Below are 17,965 nucleotides of genomic sequence, written 5' to 3'. Positions count from 1 at the left end.
CTATTTGACAATAATGCTTCTTCTCCAACATAATAATCCATAGAGGATAAAATACAATAAACAGGAACTGAATCCCTGAGAAAACTATATTTGTATGTATTTTCTGGATGACGTCACTGGTGTTTTATGAGATTGGATGTGATCCCTCCTTTGTATGTATATAATTTGTAAATATTGTTTGTACATTGTAAATAAATAAAAAAAGATCGCTCCGAGTCCGTGCAGAAAAAAACAAAAAGTGTTTCCTCCTATGGCTCCTATAGCTGGTGACAGCGCCTGCACAGTAGATCTCCTATTGCTCTACAGTCTCTGCTTCGTTTAAAGACAAACTAGTTCTAAATGGGACTTTTGGAGCTTGGTTTTTTGAGCAAAATTAGTGATGCCACTGACGACGTCGCCGTGGAAGACTTGCAGCTCGAGCCCGGTGCTTCTGCCATGTGTTGTCTCGTGTTTGCGACTGTAAGCCGTGCACGAGTCCAGTTAAGACAGTGTCTGTGAAGCGGAGCTGTCTTCATGGAGTTGGTTCTTGCCAGAATAAACACACAAACAGCCAATCAGCTAACAGACTGGCGGACCCAGCGTGCCTATCATATCTCCGGACGTCACCAGTAACAGGCAAACAGCCCATCATTCAGCAGCTGTGGAGTTTGGTTGCCATGTTGGTATGTTTTCAAGTAAGTAACATGCAGTGAGTTTAGACTGTGCAGTGAGAAGCCGGGAGGAGAGTAGAGGCAGCCGCTATGTAGCGGAAACTGGCACCGGTAGTATCGTATTCCACGGTAGTATCGTTGTGTAGAATTTCTGGTATAGTAGGAATTGTTACAATTTGGCACCGCAGGGTACCGTGGGTATCGTGCAACTATAGATTGTAGTGGACAGTCGACCACTCTCTGTGATAGAGGATGTGGGCGGGGCTATTACTACTAAGTGATTACTTGTTGTTATTACAGTACTTTAGTTTGTGATGAACAATGTTATTTTTGATGTTTTAATTTACAACACTGTGATTGACGGGTCTGTTTTATTTATTACATATTATCTAAAGGAGAGAAAAAGCAACAAGTTTGGCGTTCAATAATTGTATTGATCCTAAAAGTGTTCTTACTGTTAATGATGTGCTAACATATAGCACTTCATATAAACCTGATATTTCATTTGTATTTTCTATTATTTATAGATTGACTAAAGTACACACCAATATTCCCTGATGGTCTAAACTAAAGGTGTCAGCAGCCCTTGGGACTTCCTGCTTGCTGCTTGCACTCAGAGGAGAAGAATGTTTTTTTTTCCCTCGCCCCCTCCTTTTTTTTCTGCTTGCTCTCTTTGTCTTGTTTTAATCTAACAGGAGCCTCTATCTGCATCTCGATCCTAAATCTAAATCATGGAATTGATCAGCTGGTTTTTCTTCGCTTTTGGTCAAATTTCTCAACTAGGAGGACGGGCAATGGGAGAGTCCGTATGTCCTGAGGACGTGAAAGACGTCCACCACCAGATTGGAATTATGATAACAGGTCTTCTGCTGATTGGATCTGGCATTTTCCTGATTTATTGCAAAATTCCGATTACGTTGGCAATAATATTGGAAGCTGCTTGTCATCGATGGAAGGGGCCGAACTTTCAGAACTCTCTGATGGATTCCCCCTTGGTGAACTTTAAGAGGAGTGGAGAGTTTCTCTCAAGGAAATGGCCACAACATTGGATTATTAATCAATAGTGCTGGCAGTCATGTTGTGGCTAGCCCGTCTGAAAACATCTTCTCTTATTTCATTCAGCCCCCTGAGAACAGCCTGTCATGGTCTGTTTTTTTTTTTCTACACTTTCCATGGATGGATGTTTATTCGACGCTCTGACCTTTCCCTTACTTTTCATGAACACCTGCGATATGGCTCGGCTAACAAACTCTTGAGGTCATCTCTATGACAACGGCGTGCCATGTCATTGGCTGGAGAACTATGAGAGACTATAGCAGTCTCAGTAAACAGGCTTATCTCAAACAAACATTGAACGCCTCACTCCCACATATACATGCACAACCTGTTTGTTCACCGTCTCCTCTGGCCCCCTCCCCTCCTCCCTCCCTGCAGAGACAGCAGGAGGTGAGCCGTAATGGCAGCACCATCCTGTGGCCAACCTGTGAACTACCCACCCTGAGACCCTGTGCCAACGTGCTGTTATATTGAATTGGATGTTGTGTTTTTGGGTTTTTGTTGCAATGTTTGCTGAAGAGTTTTTTCATGATCCCAAACTCTGCCCCCTCTACAAAGATCTAGTTTGGTTTTGTCCTTTTTCACCTCTTGTTCTTCTTCTTCTTCCTCTTAATTAATCACAGAGCGTAATTAATTAATCACACAATATTTTTAATCCATTGACAGCACTACTCTTTAGATTTTGTAACTTTTTAGATCATTCAGCAGCTTTTTCAGTCAAAATGACAACTTGTGCTGTATGTGGCTGCTCTAAACCAGTGGTTTTTAAAACTTTTTTGCTCAAGTACCCCCTTTGCCTGACTACAACATTTTGCTCAGAATACTATGAAAAAGCAACTATGGAGCATCATGATGGAATAATGATTCAGTGTTAACACACATTTTAAAGAATATCATTTTGTAAACAAGTAGAATTTAAGAGTATTTACTGCCTCCTGCCTGGTGTTATTTCCAGTCATCTCCGTCACCATCGCATACTTGAGAAAAATTGCTCTAAATAATCAGAAAAAGTTATAGATGTCATTTGTAGACTTACTTTGTTTACAGAAAGAGGATAAAAACAGTTGTCACCCAAAGAAAATATGTGATCACAGGTGGCGACAGTTCCAACTCTGTGGTTTGGTAGTAGACAATAAAGTAGAGAAGAAGAGCTCTCTGAAAGGACAAACACTCCCTTAAACAGTGTGCTGACACGCTCTAGTGGCTGAAGTTAGCGAGTAATCACGGACTGTTGAAGAGACAAACTAAGGATAGAAATCTTTTTGAGTGAGTCCTTTAGAAAACAAAGGAACGTTTACAGGCAGTGGGGCCGTGTGACATCATCAGTCACGTGATTCCAAGATGGAGGAACACAGGCTCTAAAACTGTAAAGTAGTCCCATTTTTAAAAGGCAATAAGATGAATACAGTGCAAAATAATGTGTTTTGTTAGACATAAATCTAGAATGCAATAACTGATCATAACATGGTGTGCATAGACTTTAAAAATACGCTAATGTTACTTATATGTTTTCATATCCATGTCTCATGTTGAAGAGTTCTGCTGAGATGTATTATTTGGCCAGGAATAATTGAGCGTTTTTTTTCTACTCGTCTCTGTTACAGGTTTGGTTTTTGATGAAGACTCTCGTCACAATACGTCAGATTCTGTGTTTAGTCCACCTGGAAACAGTGGGACACGTCCAGGGTCAGCAGAGTTCAGCCTCAACACCTCCAGCTCTAACTCACCCATCAACTGCAGAGGTACACACACACACTGAAATAGTAATGTGTATTCTGTCTTAACTAGGGATGGGCGATATAGACTAAAAACATTATCCCAACAATTTCTGGTATTTATTACGGTAATGATACAAATTACGATAAATACATACTTTAAATATAAACAGGTTCCTTACAAACACAAATAAATGTGAATACATCAACATTAGACACATTAAAAAGGCTACAATAACTGCTGACTCAAAGAGTTCATGGACTGATATTTTATGGAATATATTAGTGCATGTGGGTCACTATTAGAGTTCTTGTATGTAATTATATTATTTCATCACTTAAAAGTAAAGCAAAAATAACTCCGTTAGTGTTTTTACTGTTGCTGAATCTAGTTTATTTTATATTTGATAATGAGTTACATGAAGTTATGATTGATCAATATTTCTCTGATTTCCTATAATTAAACCAGATCAAGCTGATGATTTAATCATTCAGTATATTTAGGTGTAATAATCTCAATAGTTATATTAGTCTAATGGGACCAGCTTTGTCTGTGAACACGTGAAATATAATTTAAAAAAAATGCGTTTCACAAGTTTGGACAGATTAATAGTGACATTATTATTTATGCTAACATTTACAATGAAATTACTACCTTGCTTATGAACTAAGATATAATACAATGAAATTACTACGTTGCTTATGAACTAAGATATAATACAATGAAATTACTACGTTGCTTATGAACTAAGATATAATAATGTGTTTATACAAGTTAAATCTAACAGTGGAAAATACAACACTGCCAATAGAACTAACAACAGCTGGATTAACCTTGATGTAGAGACAAAACAAGCTGCAAACTTGTGTGTCCAAAAGAGACATTCCCGAGTGGTGACATTATGGATGAAAAGGGAAAAACCTTCCAAACACCTTCGAAAGAGGAACTCTTCTTGAACTGGAGGAATGCTAACAACGTCTGGCAGGGAACAAGGCCAACACAAACAACGATAGAGAGGAGGAGGAATAAAAAAAAGACAACACTGACTACAGATGAGAATACACAAGAAAGGACTGTTCAGAACAACTCAAGAATGTTTGACCAGAGAGACTTGTAAACCCATGTAAATTTACGATGGTAAAACAGGGGACGGGACCCAGATAAGCAAACTGCTTCTCTCGTCTCCTTTTTCGGCATGTACAAAAAATGTAAAAAAAAAAAAAAAAAAAAGTGAATGTAACCATGTCGGAAATAAACTGAATAAATAAATAAATAAATAATTTATTTCACAGAACGTGTGACATGTTTAGTTTTTATTCTTCCATACAAGTGTTAAATCTGACATAAACAAATCATTGGCTCTCAGTAAGACGTGTTCTTTTTTACTTGGTCTGCTCCTTTAATGAAGTATTTAGCATTAGCTCTTAGCTCGGTTTTACTGTGTGTCGGTGTGTTAGCTTAGCATAGTTAGCTTTAGTTGAGTTTCTAGCTCATAATCGTTGCTACAGGTTCATCTCTGTGCCCGTGTGTGTGGAACTTTGGGTGGATCTGACGGAGGAACTTGAACTGATTCCCTTTGTTGGATGGTTTTCTGGTTTTAACTCAGTAGCGGTCCATGATAGCGCTGCATGGCAGCTTCAGGTAAGCTGTGACGAGCAGAGCTGTGTGTGAGGGACAGGGGCGGAGCCGCCGTGAACAGCGCTTGCTTCAGAGAATAATAATGTGTTGACAACAAACTTATGTTAGGGACATTCTTGGCTAAATTGTGGGACAAATGACCCGTGGCCCCCGCTAATTTATCTTTTCTATGGTGGGATGACATCTTACCGGTGAGAATGTTTTTGACGATACTTTGTAAATGATAAGATATTTCACATTCTTAGTCTTAACCGTACAACATGTTTGCTAAGATTAACAACACCATCACTAACGCTGTGATTTTTACCCGATATATTATACCCAAGAAAAGGTAATTATCATCTAAATATATTGAAATATTGTTTCATCTTCACTGATGTCATCGAGTAAAACAGAAACTTGATCTTTTTGTGCCAGACTCGTCCGATCGTCAGGCTCGCTCCGCCAGCTTCTCCAGCGATGATGTCGTGGGTCTCAGCCAATCACAGCAGAGTCTTTCTCGTAGCTCCACCCTTCCCTACGACCATGCGCCGCAAAGAGCCCAACCACAGCGTGGCGTTGGGGTGAGGAGTAAAACCGGCCCCTCGTCACCTGGAAAGGAGATGGTGACACTGGAGGAGTTCCTGCAGGAGAGCAACCTGCAATCCCCCGCTGTGGTACGATACACACACACACACACACACACACACACACACACACACACACACACACACACACACACACACACACACACACACACACACCGATCAACATCATCATGTGACAACAACATGTAGGCAAACACGACTCACAGTAAAATTACAAAAAATGGTTTTATAAACAAGAACTTAGGAGAGAAAGTTAAATGTCAAGTATCGAACAACAACATGGAGTTGACAGATATGTCTTTTAACATAAATATCTGCGATTCTTAAAATGTCTTTTTTACACAATTTAACAAATGCTTCACGATAACATTACACGATAACCAAACAGATAACGCATGCTAGTTAACAAATGCTAGCTACTAGCTAGCAGCTAGTACCTTTGTTCCAACCTTGAACTGCTTTAAATGCTTTAACATGTCACATGATTTAATGATTTAAATTCTAAAGCACTTTGTTATTCAGTTTTAACTATGTGAAAATAATAGAGTTTCATTAAATTAATTTAATGCTGCACATGGTAAGCTTCTAAGTTATTAGCAGTCAAAGAAGAAGAAGAAGAAGAAGAAGCATTTGATTTAGTCAGACTGGACACAGTGGCTAGGCTAGGCTAATGCTAACTGTAATAAGGATAATAGGCTGCAACTTTCAGAACACACAGTTATGCTGTAAAAGAAAAGTATGGTGGCCCTAAAAGTTCATAACACAAAAATAAAATGCATAGAAAATAAAATGCCACAAACAACAGTAAAGCAGTCATGTAAACACTAACAATAAAAGTAGAAAGTGACGTTAACGTAAAGAATGTTGCATGCTGGGTTGCTTTTGTGTTAAGAATGTTTACTTTTTTTTCTGACACATACACATATATATATATATATATATATATATATATTTGTTTTCATTACCAGGGTTCTCACCAGTGCTGTTTAGCGTAGGGGCCCCCAAATTTGTAATTTTTCTCCCCAACGGAGCAATGACGCCCCTTATGTTCAATTTTCGGCAACATACAGGGATGTTCTGTTGTTTTTTTTGTTTTTTTTTTTTAATTAATTTGTCATTATTGTTGCACACATGGACACAAAAGGGACTTCCAGATCCCCCAACTATTTAATACAGGCCATTTGCTCGAATGCTCCCGTCTTTATCTGAGGACCCCTGCAGCCACTTAGCTGGCCCCGATGCTGCCTGTCTACATCCTCCACGTAATTACCGTCCAACATAAACAATGTGCTTAAACCAAGGAGTAGCGTGTAGCGACACATGAAGCTGCTCGTCATGTTTACAACTCACAACAGATCATTTTACACGTGCGAGTCTGAATAAAACTCTAATGTATTTCTTGTCTCTACAGTGTCTGTGAGTGTTTAGTGTATATATAGATATTTATACTTTTGGTTTTAAAGTAAGGCTGGAACAAACAGCAACAACAAAAAAACCCAAACTTCAGTTTTACTTCAGAGATTGATACATTTCAAAATGTTCTGCATCAGTGACGCTCAGTCGTGCATCATGTGACCCCCCTGTGCTGTGAAAAATTCCTGGTGAGAACCCTGATTACAGCTTCAATTATATTATGAATTAAAACAAAGTGCAACGCTCATAAAACAGAAGATAGATACATACACTGATGGCACTGGAATGCCACTTTACAAACTGGAATGTGTCACTTGGGAACTGGTGAATTCCACTCAGCTGTGAGTGACAGATACCACTCCTCAAATGGGTGGAGAACAGCTGATAATTAAAACCCTTTGATTTGACAATACAAACCCCATCAGTTGCAGAGCTGCTTGTTTTTAATGTTTGACCTTATAAGGTAGTGTTGAGATGTTTAGCACCTTAAAGCAGTGGAGAACAAACATGGAGACCCCTAAAGCTGCTTCATGAGGCCAATTAAAGGTTCAATGCCAGTGTTTTATTGCTAAAAGGAGCATTTGTGTTGTGGGGTTGTTGTTTGTCTTATTGTGAAGTTGGTCTTAAATTTAATTTCAAGTTGCATTAAAAAGTATTACATTTAATTTGACTTCAGCTGAAGAACCCTGAATATAAAAATAATAAAGAATTCACCACCCGTATGAACCTTTGCTTTATAAATACATGTATGTAGACGTATATGTGGGTTTGTATAGTATATATCTATAGATGTGTTTATATAGATGTTTATTATATGCCAGCCTGTCATTGCTCGATCTAATTAGATCTCTGAAGCTAAGCAGGTCTGGGGCTGGTTAGTAGATGATGGAGACCACTGAGAACTCCAGGTTCCACAGTGGCGGACAGTCACCTCAGTGGTATCTGTCATTGTGTCCTTGGGCAAGGCACTTTACCCACATTGCCTAGTATGAATGTCGTGAGTGTTGGTGGAGGTCGATGGCGCACTATGGTGGCCTCAGTTCTGTCAGTCTGCCCCAGGGGCAGCTGTGGCTACAGTAGTAGCTTACCACCACTAAGTGTGGAGTGAAAGAATAATCCCTTAATTCTGTAAAGGGACTTTGAGTGTCTGTGATAAAGTGCTATATAAAATGCAATGCCTTATTATTATTATTATTATTATTATTATTATTATTATTATTATTATATACAGATAAAGGTATGTGAAGGCTTATAAACATAGGTCCAGGATTATAATTACCTATTGTGTTATTAAGGCAAATCTTTAATGTTATAATGATTGCAGTAATAGGATATGTCATGTAATATCCACATCATAGTAAAGTATTATTCAGTTGTGTTACGTTAATATGTATTAATGTGTAAAAGCTGATTTAGGAACTAACAGCACAGAAACCTAAACTTTTCAAATATAGATTAAATATTGTACAAACTATAAATAGGTTAGAGGTCCTTTTCCTTTTTTATTAATCCTACTCCTTTTTAAGTATGTTTCATTTATGTTGGATGCTATTCATGTATTGTGTGTAAATGTACAGTGTATATGTGTATGTAACAAAATGTGGTGTGTGGCTTCAGGGGATCAATACCTTGATGAAGTTCGAAAATAAGAAGCAATTATTTTTCTCGCGTTATTGCACTTTTTCCATTTTGTTTTTTACTCTGTTCGTGGTATCTTCAAAGGGGACAACTTTTCTTAGAAACCGTTTAAGATAGTTAGTCATTTTATATTTTGATGTGATAATATTTTCATATGTTTACATCTAAGTTCTTAGATTTACGACATTTAGGAAAAGGTTGTGCGTTATAATGACAACCATGACGGCGGGACATGTTGATGACTGTCTTCTTGTTACTTTTCTTTATAAATGAACATATATCATGTAATATATCATAAATCACATACACGACCCTTTATGTTGTAATATTAGCAGTAATAAAGAATCTCAGCCCATAAGGGAGTGTGTTACACAATCTGCTCCTGGAAACAAAAATGATCAAAGGAATCAATCAACAGAGGTTCTGCAACCTTCAAAATAAAATGCCTGACATTGGTTTATTTGCTGTCGTTTGCTGAAACCAGTTTAATGTACACTTACCATGGTGTGTCAGAAAGAAAATGCACATGGAGGGGAAATCATGTGAGGCTAGAATACGAGTGTGTTTGTGTGTGCGTGCGTTTTATATGGGATACGGGCCACAATCAGTCCTTGAAGGTAATACACAAAAGGACAGAAAAATATACAAAAAGACTCCAAAAACACATGAAGTGAGAACAAAAACATACAAAATGAGCAAATGAACATGAATAAATTCTGGCTCATTGTTAGTGACGGTTTGTTTTACCTTTGTTAGATTGTGTTTAGTTTCATGTTTTCCTGCATTTAATGTTCCTATTAGATATGAAACGTTTAGTTGAGACCACACCCCTCCATGCCCTGCTTCCCGCCTCCTTTCTCCTCCTTAACTTCACTCCTCTGTGACAGTGACATCTCTGCTTTTTCTTCACATTCTGATCATCTTTCCTTTATTCTCATAAAACTTAAAGTTTGTGAAGCTGGTTTACTAGATCTGCTTTGTTAATGACTCAAAATGTTAGACTGTTGCCTAAACTTAAATGTTTTGAATGTGATTGATTTAGAAATAAACACAAACACATTCAACCTGTTTTTTTACATCAATTAGAAGCTTTTTCATTAACAATGACAACTTGTGCTGCTTTTGGTTGCTCTAAATCAGGTGATTTCAAGATGGAGGAAGACAGGCTATAAACCCTGGAGTAATATGAGTGATGTCTCACTATCCGCGTCTTTCGTCATTACGCCAATCCTTATTGGCTGGTGAAACTTATCCGTCCACCGCAGGTAGTCCTACCTACTAGAGCTGCAAGGTTTATTGACATTAAATCGAGGTTACGACGACTGCAATAACGTAACCTCAAGAGGCTGAGGTTTTTTTCTTCTGTCTCTGGCATTTGAGTGATGTTCACCAATCAGAATGGTGGAGCCCTACGATCTCAGGTTCAGCTGGAACAGATGAAAGCGCTGAGTTTCCATAAAGCACACCCTAAAGTGTTTAGACAGAAGCTCAACGATTCCTCCAGAAGAGGGCGCTGTCCACATAAAACCAAATGTTTTTGAAAGTAGATTAATGTGTTTTGTTCTAATGTGGGGGAATATGTTGTTTGACAGTCTACAAGTAACATGACTTCCTTCACTCATCATTTTAGCAGTTTATGCATTTAAATGTATCAAATATAAAAATCACAAATCGAATCACAATCGCAATATCGGTCCGAAAAATCAGTTAGTTTTTTTGTCAAACTCATGCATTCCTACCACCTACTATAAGTAACATGGGCGGAGGATACTGCTCCATTTAAAATAAGCACCTCTTCTCACTCGCCCAGCAAGAAGGGTTGTCTGGTGGACCATCTCTCTCATGTTACTCAGAGAACAGGGGTTATAAGTTCTCTTTCATAGTATTACGTTCGATGTTTCACTATGGGATATGGAAGCTCCCATATCGCAGACAAGTTTATCACATGTGCACCAGCCCACAAGGCAAGCCCTGTCCCAACCTGGACAGGAAACCCGCCCTCGCCACCCACAGAGCGGAGACATTCAGCCTGTAGAATGAAACAAAAGTGAGGGGCAAGGACCAGCTGGCTGCAGCGCAAATGTCGTCCTGAACAGATACTCCCCTGAACAAGGCCTGACTTGTATAAGCCAAAGCAATCGCCTCCACTACCCCGTGTGACAGGCGTTGCTTTGTGACAGGCTTCCCTTTATGGGACGGAGCCCAGGAGGCAAACAGCTGATCATTCCTCCTGAAGCTCCCATTTATGTCCATGTAAGCGTGCACCGGACATAACACATGAGGCCACTGCTCACCTTGTGTGGCAGAGAAGGCTGTGAGGTCAATAGAACAAAGGCTGGGTTAGGGCTTCAAGACAATCCTCATGACGGATACCACTGGAGCGACTGTACTCCACTGTGGCACCTGGAATTCTCAGTGGTCTCCCATCCAACTACTAACGAGGCCCAGACCTGCTTTGCTTCCGAGATCTAACGAGATCGGGCAATGACAGGCTGGTATGGCCACAGATGTCACTGACTCGCTTAGTTGACCCGAGAGCCAGCAACAACACTATTATTAGGAACACAAACTTCAAGTCTGCTTGTCCCAGCGGTTCAAAGGAAAGACGTTTAAATCCCTCTAGAACCACAGCCAGATCCCACAGTGGCACCAGCGGCCTGGACATGGGGAGGAGTCTGTGTGCTCCTTTTATAAAATGGCACACTGGCAGATGCTGGCTCACAGTGATTGCCAGCGATTGCTGCCAAATACACTTTCATTGTGAAGAAGGCTTTCTGTTTGTCAGTCAGATCGTCTAGAAATGACAAAATTACTCCAACCAGACACTGAAAAGGGGTGTGTCCCATCCGGCGACACCTTTACTAAAACACCTTCCACTTACAGTCATACAGAGACCTAGTAGAAGAGGCCTGAGCGCTCTGTATGGTGGAAATCACACGCTGTGAGAGTCCCACGGCTAACAGATTGCGCCACCCATAGCGCCAGGCGCTCCTGGTGCAGGTCCCTGCGCAACGGGAGTTGCCAGGAGCACAGCAGCCGGTATATCTTTGCCAGCCATCACAGGCCAAAGTGGAGCCACCAGGATTAAGGTGTGGCCGTGCGGCCAATTGTGCACAAGTGCGTCTAAGCTGAGGGGAGCACCCGAGTTGTGTAGCGCGTAACAGGCCCACAGCTGTTCCACAACCTCTGGGTGTACCATCCATTCCCCATAAATCAGTGCCCCCCTGGACAGCAGGTCTGCGCCCGTGTTCAGGGCTCCCGGGATGTGTGTCGCTCTCAGCGAGAGGAGGCAACCACAGCCATTTGCGCGCCAGCAAATGCAACTGACGGGAGTGCAATCCGCCTTGGCGGTTGATGTATGCAACCGTGGCATGCGAGACCCCCAGGTGCATGCTTGAAAGCACAACAGGTGGAGCTGGAGAACAGAGAACTTCAAGCTCCGTGATCGGAGGAGATGAGAGAAGCCGGGGCACTGACAATTTAGGGGCCTTAAACTGAGAGCCCTGAGGAGCCGAAAATGCCTTGCGGTGCACAGGTGGAGATGGAGCCGCTGACTTTCTGAGAAGACAGAGGCGCAGAGCCTCGTCATCCTTTATTTTTACCTCACACCGTCACTGTATGTATGCCAGCGCGGAACCAAAGATCCCCTCCGGAACCACGGACAAATCCAAGATATCGCCCTTTTAGCTCTCGCAAGATCGAGCCAGCGTGCCCGTTCCTGCAGAACCATAGTTCCCATACCTCTCGCCATGGCCTGGACTGCGCAGCGCTCGACTCGGAGGCGCAAGTCAGTGACCACCGACATCTGCTCCTATCTGGCAAGGTCCTGAATTGGCCTAAGATCTTCACACAGCTCTGCCTGGTAGGCCGCGAGGAGGGACAACACATTGAGCGCTCTGGCCCTGAGCGCCGCCGCCTTGTAGAACTTTCAGTCAGGGCTGACTGCAGATGATCGGACTTGGCTGGCAGGCTCGGCTTCCGGGTGGACACTGCAGACAGACGCAAAAGCAGGTGTACTGCAACAATGTTGCAGCCTGAGCAGACTTGGTGTGTGTCTCTGCTCAAAATTGTGTTGCCACACCGGCAAAGTCTTGCTTCCAAGCCTACGAACCCCCTACTGTGTGGGGCCTTGTTCTTTATCCCTCTTGTGCTGGTGTGTAGGTAGAGTGAGTGGTGGTTGCCATTTGGTGGCCTGTGTTTGGGGCAGCTGCTCAAGATGTGGTCAAAAGTCTGCAGGGGGTCTCCACATTCACAGTGGGCACTGTCCGCGAGGCCCCATCGCTGCATTGATTCTCCACACCTGTCCTCAGGCGGTTGAGGGTTGTTCACTGCTTTCGTAGGGACATCTGTTGGGTCCTCAATGTAGCAGTAGAGCTAGCTCTTCACTGTTCCCGCCATCTTGCCTTGACCCAGGAAGCTCTGCTGGTGTAATGTTGAGCAATTCCTGGGCATGTATGGCAAATTGGCGCTAGGATTTGAGCTGCTTGTGCTGCGGTCTTTCCGCGATGGTCTTGTAGAGGAGGTGGGATTCACTCATCTGTGCCTTCTGAGCAAAGGTCAGCATAGCTCCTTCTCGTCTGACCTCGGCTGGGGCGATTCTAGCTTGGACAGGTAGTTGGTGGGTTGGGGTGGCTCGTAGGCATCCAGAGGCCGTGCAAAGTGCATCGTTGAGGGTAGTGTCAAGTTTTTTTTTTACATGGGGGCTGCGGCACCAGACTGGGGCACAGTACTCAGAAGCAGTAAAGACCAGGACCTCAGTGGAAATGTGCAGTGTCGTCGTTGTGGCTCCCCATGTGGTACCGGTTAGCCGGCGTATAAGTGTGCTATGGGCGGTGGTCTTTGCTTTGGCACTGTCCAAGTCTTGTTTGAATGACAGCATTTGATCGAGCTTAACGCTGAGGTACATAAGGGATGCCTGAGACTGTAGGCGGGTGCTGTCAACCATGATGTTAATCTGGCATGACGCTTCCATGTTGTTGAGGTGGAACATTGTCGACAGTCTTGTCAATGCTGAGCTTGAGGCGCCAGTTCTTCAAGTTTGAAGACAGGGTGTTCATGTCCTCTGAGAGTCCCCCCCTCCCCAGCCTGCCAGGATGGTTTTCTGAGTAGGATGGCCAGGTTGTCTGCATAACCTTACTTCCTTGATGTTGTTGGGAGTAGGTCGTAAGTGCAGATGTTAAACAGCATAAATGCCAGCATTGAGTTCTGTGGGACACCGTTATTGTGCTTTCTTACCCTGCTACTTTGGCCATTCTTGGTTGTAGCCAGAAGCTGTGGTTGCTCAGCATCTCCATTAAGAAACTCACCATGTGCTTATCTGGGATGGTCTCCAGTAGCTTCAGTTGTAACCCACGTAGCCAGACAGTGTCATAGGCAGCTGTGAGGCAGCTTTAAGTGGCAGAGACATGCGGAGAGGAATGAAAAGAGCACATTGGTTGCATCCTTCCCTTGGTGTTTTTTGTACTCTGCATGGATACCATCTAAGCCTGGCGAACGCTAACACATAGTAGCTAGCTGGTGTGCTAACTGGAGAAACAACAACCAGCGCCTGGCGACGGTGGTGGGGCGGCAAGGGCAGTATTTAACCGAGCTATCATCTGGTGTTTTAACGCCTGAGTTCGACAGCCATCAATAGTTGTTAATGGTCGGTGCTCAAAGGCCATGGTGAGGGGTCGAGGGCAGTGCTGAAGCGTGGAAGGCGAGAAAGCACAGGTCGACCTGGTGTGGCCGAGAGCAAAAAAGCATCCACCAGCTGTGTCCGGCGACGGAATCCAAAAAAACTAGTAAGGTGTTTGAATGACATAATATCATCTGTTCCCTTATAGTTGGTGGGACTACCTGCTGTGGATGAATACTGTACATTTCACAAGCCAATCAGGATTGGCGTAATGAGATATGGCTTCTGAGGAACAACGCAGGGGTGTGTATTCCATAGTGAAAGAGAACTGTAAAATGGTCCCATTTTTAGGACATGAAATAAAAATAATGTAAAATAAGTCACAAGACATAGATCTACTAAACTTATAAAAACAGTGAATGATACATTTTAAAACCTTACCTGGTTAGTTTAGGTTAGTGAAGGGGTGTGTGTGTGTGTGCGTGTGTGCGTGCGTGTGCTTGTGCTTGTGCTTGTGCTTGTGCTTGTGCTTCAGTGAAGTGGGTCATTCTGGGTTGTATGGTGTTAATCTGTTGATGATGGGTAATGTATACTATGTTGTATGTGGTGTGTTACTATTGTGTGTGTGTGTCCAGGTGTCCACTGGCAGCAGGGAGGAGCTAATGATTGACTACTTTACCAGGAACCCCGCCCCCTCACTTCCCACAAATAGAGATCAGGCGACTCCCACCAGTTATGTCACACCCACTGTTCAGCCTTCCAACCAGAGACCAGGCCAGAGTGTGAAGCCCTCCCCCCGTCAGCCTGTCGGCCAATCAGCAGCCTCGATCCAGGCCGCCACCCCCCTGAGGAGTGTTGGGTCTCTGAGCCGTGCCTTCAGCCTGGCCTCAGCCGACCTTCTGCGCTCTAACGGACCCGACGCTTTCCACAAGAAGGACACCGACGTAGTCCTCCGACGCCAAGGGGGCGGAGCTAACACCAGGGAGCGACCTCTGTCTGCTCGTTTTCCTGGGATGACCAATCAGCATGCAGACGGCAGTTTCCTGAACACGAGTATCCACCACTCGTCGTCTCTGAACCTGCAGACGGAGCGACACGCGGAGAGAGAGAGAGACCGAGGGAAGGCCTCGCCCTCCTCCTCCTCCCCCCACCACAGAGGAGAGGTCGCCATGGTGACCCCAGTGAGGGCGGTGCCCGCCTCATGCCGCGAGGCTGTGCCGGAGCACGGGGAGGACCCCCCCACAGGTGACTCCTCCCACTCAAAAAAAGACGGCTCAGTAGAACGACCCAAAAGCACGCCGGCCTCGCCCGACCCCAACAACGACCCTCAGACGGTCTGGTACGAGTACGGCTGCGTGTGAACCAAGGTTTACCACCAACATTTGACATTCAAAACAATCCACTGTTAGAACTTATTGATCACAGTGACGGTCTCACGCTAAAGGTGTTATTGTAGCGTCCTCCGTGAGCTACGCTAACACCACTGGAGAGAAACAGGAAGTGGAATGTACCAATAGTTCATCTGGAATCTACTTCCTGTGGGAACTAAAGATGAGCAGAAGCACCAGAACAACTGAATGTATCACAAACACACACTGGAGAGCTTTGAACCCATGGAACACACACACACGCAGACACACACACACACACAGACACACACGTATGCACACGCATGCACGCACACATACGCACGCACACACAGAGAACAGCTCCACCCATTTAAATTACAGCCTGTCTTTAGTTCTTGTCCCAGAATGCATCACTCTGACACTTTACTGGAAACGTTGTTCCACCCAGGTCAACACTAACACACTCATTTACAGTAAAATGATACACATAAACACAGGGATCGTACTTTGGATGTGGCCTTGACAACCACTGAGCTGGAAACACACGCGCACACACAAACACACACAGACGCACACACACACACACACATACACACACACACACACACACAGAGGTGGGTAAGCTGCACATCCATTGCTGCATTAAATCTACAGTTTGGGAAAATAAATGTCTCCTGATCGTAAATAATCAATAATATTGGTCAATAGCTCAACAGGAAGTAGTGAAGGATTGTCCTACAGCAGTAAACGCTCACATTTGATGCTGATGGGAACATTGGTCTGTTTCACATGGTGCCTGCTGACTCAGCAGGACTGGGATTGTTATTTGACTCCAGCCTCAGAGAAGAAGTTAGCATTAGCATGTCCATGATGTGGGTCTGATGAACCACCGCTAGAAAAAGATGAAGGAAATGAGTGAAAGTAAAGTTGGAAAACCTGAACAAACATGGTTGAAGTTTAAAAGCTGATGTTTTGACTGTGCTGCAGTGATGATGATGATGATGATGATGATTGGGGGGGGGGGGGGGGGGGTACGGGATGTAACACTGGATTTGTACAAATGAACTGTTTTCTAGAAAAACTCGATATGCAACCATATAATTTATTGTACATGATGTCACAGAATAATTTACAACTTAAAACCAAAAAGAACAAATAAGAACTTTGGTTTTTAGTCGCTGCATTTTCTGTTAGAAAAGAATTCTAAATACAAATAGTGGTTATTTGAGTTCAATTTTAAAGGTAAAAAATAAAGTTTGACCTTTAATAAGAAAAATTACTTGAGTTTCAGTTTCTAAAAAAAAGCTAATTCTTCTTTTCATATTTTCAAAGTAAAAGCACATTTGAAAACGTTTGAGGTGCTGTAGGTGAGAGAGGGTTTTGTTGTTGTGTAACAGAAGTTGATGATGAACATAGATCAGGAAAAACACTTCAAATCCCGTCAGAGTAAAGTTCCAAAAACATTTTAGTAGCTTTTCATTAGGCCTGGGCAATATATTGAGATTCGAGATATATCACAATTTTTATTTTGGTGATACAGAAAATTTTTATTTTACATCTTATTTTGTATCAAAATACGTGTCTTAGGAGTCACTACTTCTTAGAACATCATGAAAAGCTCAGTTTGATAAATACAGATCTTCCCCTAAACATCCACACAACAGAACTCACTCACACGTGCTGTCCCTTATTGGAGCATCAGCGAATTTAACCCAGAATTCTCTTTCTGGTAAATCTTTATTAGTTAAAAATTGGTTCATATCGCCTTGCTCTACTTCTCGTATGCGCTCTTACTTTGAAAATGGTAACTTCCGCTCACACCATATGAAAAAAACAGCCGTTTTTAATTAGCTTGTAATTGATAATAAAGTAATAATTACTTTATTATTACTTCATTATTATTATTATTATTATTATAGCATTTTCTTCCATAATGGAACTTTGTCGCGTTTCAACTCTTTCAGTGTTTGATTAATTTTGACAATTAAGATTTCAAAACATGTCAAAAATTCAGCACTGGTGCTTTTGTGAGGACGACGGAGTCGAAAACTTCAGCTGTTTGTTCACTTTCAACTGTTTTCTTTATCTTTTCTCTATATTCAGATGTTTTTGACTTTTTTTTTTTTTCGCTCCGATCCCATTTTCAGAGTAAAGTTATTAATGAATCTTCAGGAAATGCAAATCATTTATTTATTTTCTTAGAAACAGAAAATTATTATTATTTTTTTTATTTTTTAAGTTTTCTTTTCTTGGCCCTAGAGAAAAAAAATCATTGGATTTCAATCTTAATTTTTTAAATTT

At 42.3% G+C, this 17,965-nt stretch overlaps 1 protein-coding gene and 1 pseudogene across 3 annotated transcripts in view; one reads left to right on the top strand and one right to left on the bottom strand.

Moving 5' to 3' along the window:
- ccdc88c (coiled-coil domain containing 88C) overlaps positions 1-16,649 on the top strand; it is a 116,006-nt gene extending 99,357 nt beyond the window's left edge. For all 3 annotated transcript variants that reach the window (XM_028437743.1, XM_028437742.1, XM_028437741.1), the window contains 3 exons: positions 3,311-3,448; positions 5,478-5,716; positions 14,951-16,649. In XM_028437743.1, the coding sequence (XP_028293544.1) occupies positions 3,311-3,448; positions 5,478-5,716; positions 14,951-15,676 (1,103 nt within the window). In that variant the 3' untranslated portion in view covers positions 15,677-16,649. The remainder of the gene's footprint in view (positions 1-3,310; positions 3,449-5,477; positions 5,717-14,950) is intronic.
- Positions 11,090-11,207, bottom strand: LOC114456962 (uncharacterized; annotated as a pseudogene).
- Positions 16,650-17,965: the final 1,316 nt, after the last annotated feature.

This window comes from Gouania willdenowi, chromosome 22, assembly GCF_900634775.1.
Source record: "Gouania willdenowi chromosome 22, fGouWil2.1, whole genome shotgun sequence".
NCBI classification, from domain to species: domain Eukaryota; kingdom Metazoa; phylum Chordata; class Actinopteri; order Blenniiformes; family Gobiesocidae; genus Gouania; species Gouania willdenowi.
Note: the sequence above shows the minus strand (reverse complement) of the source record. Positions and strands in the feature narration are given on the sequence as shown.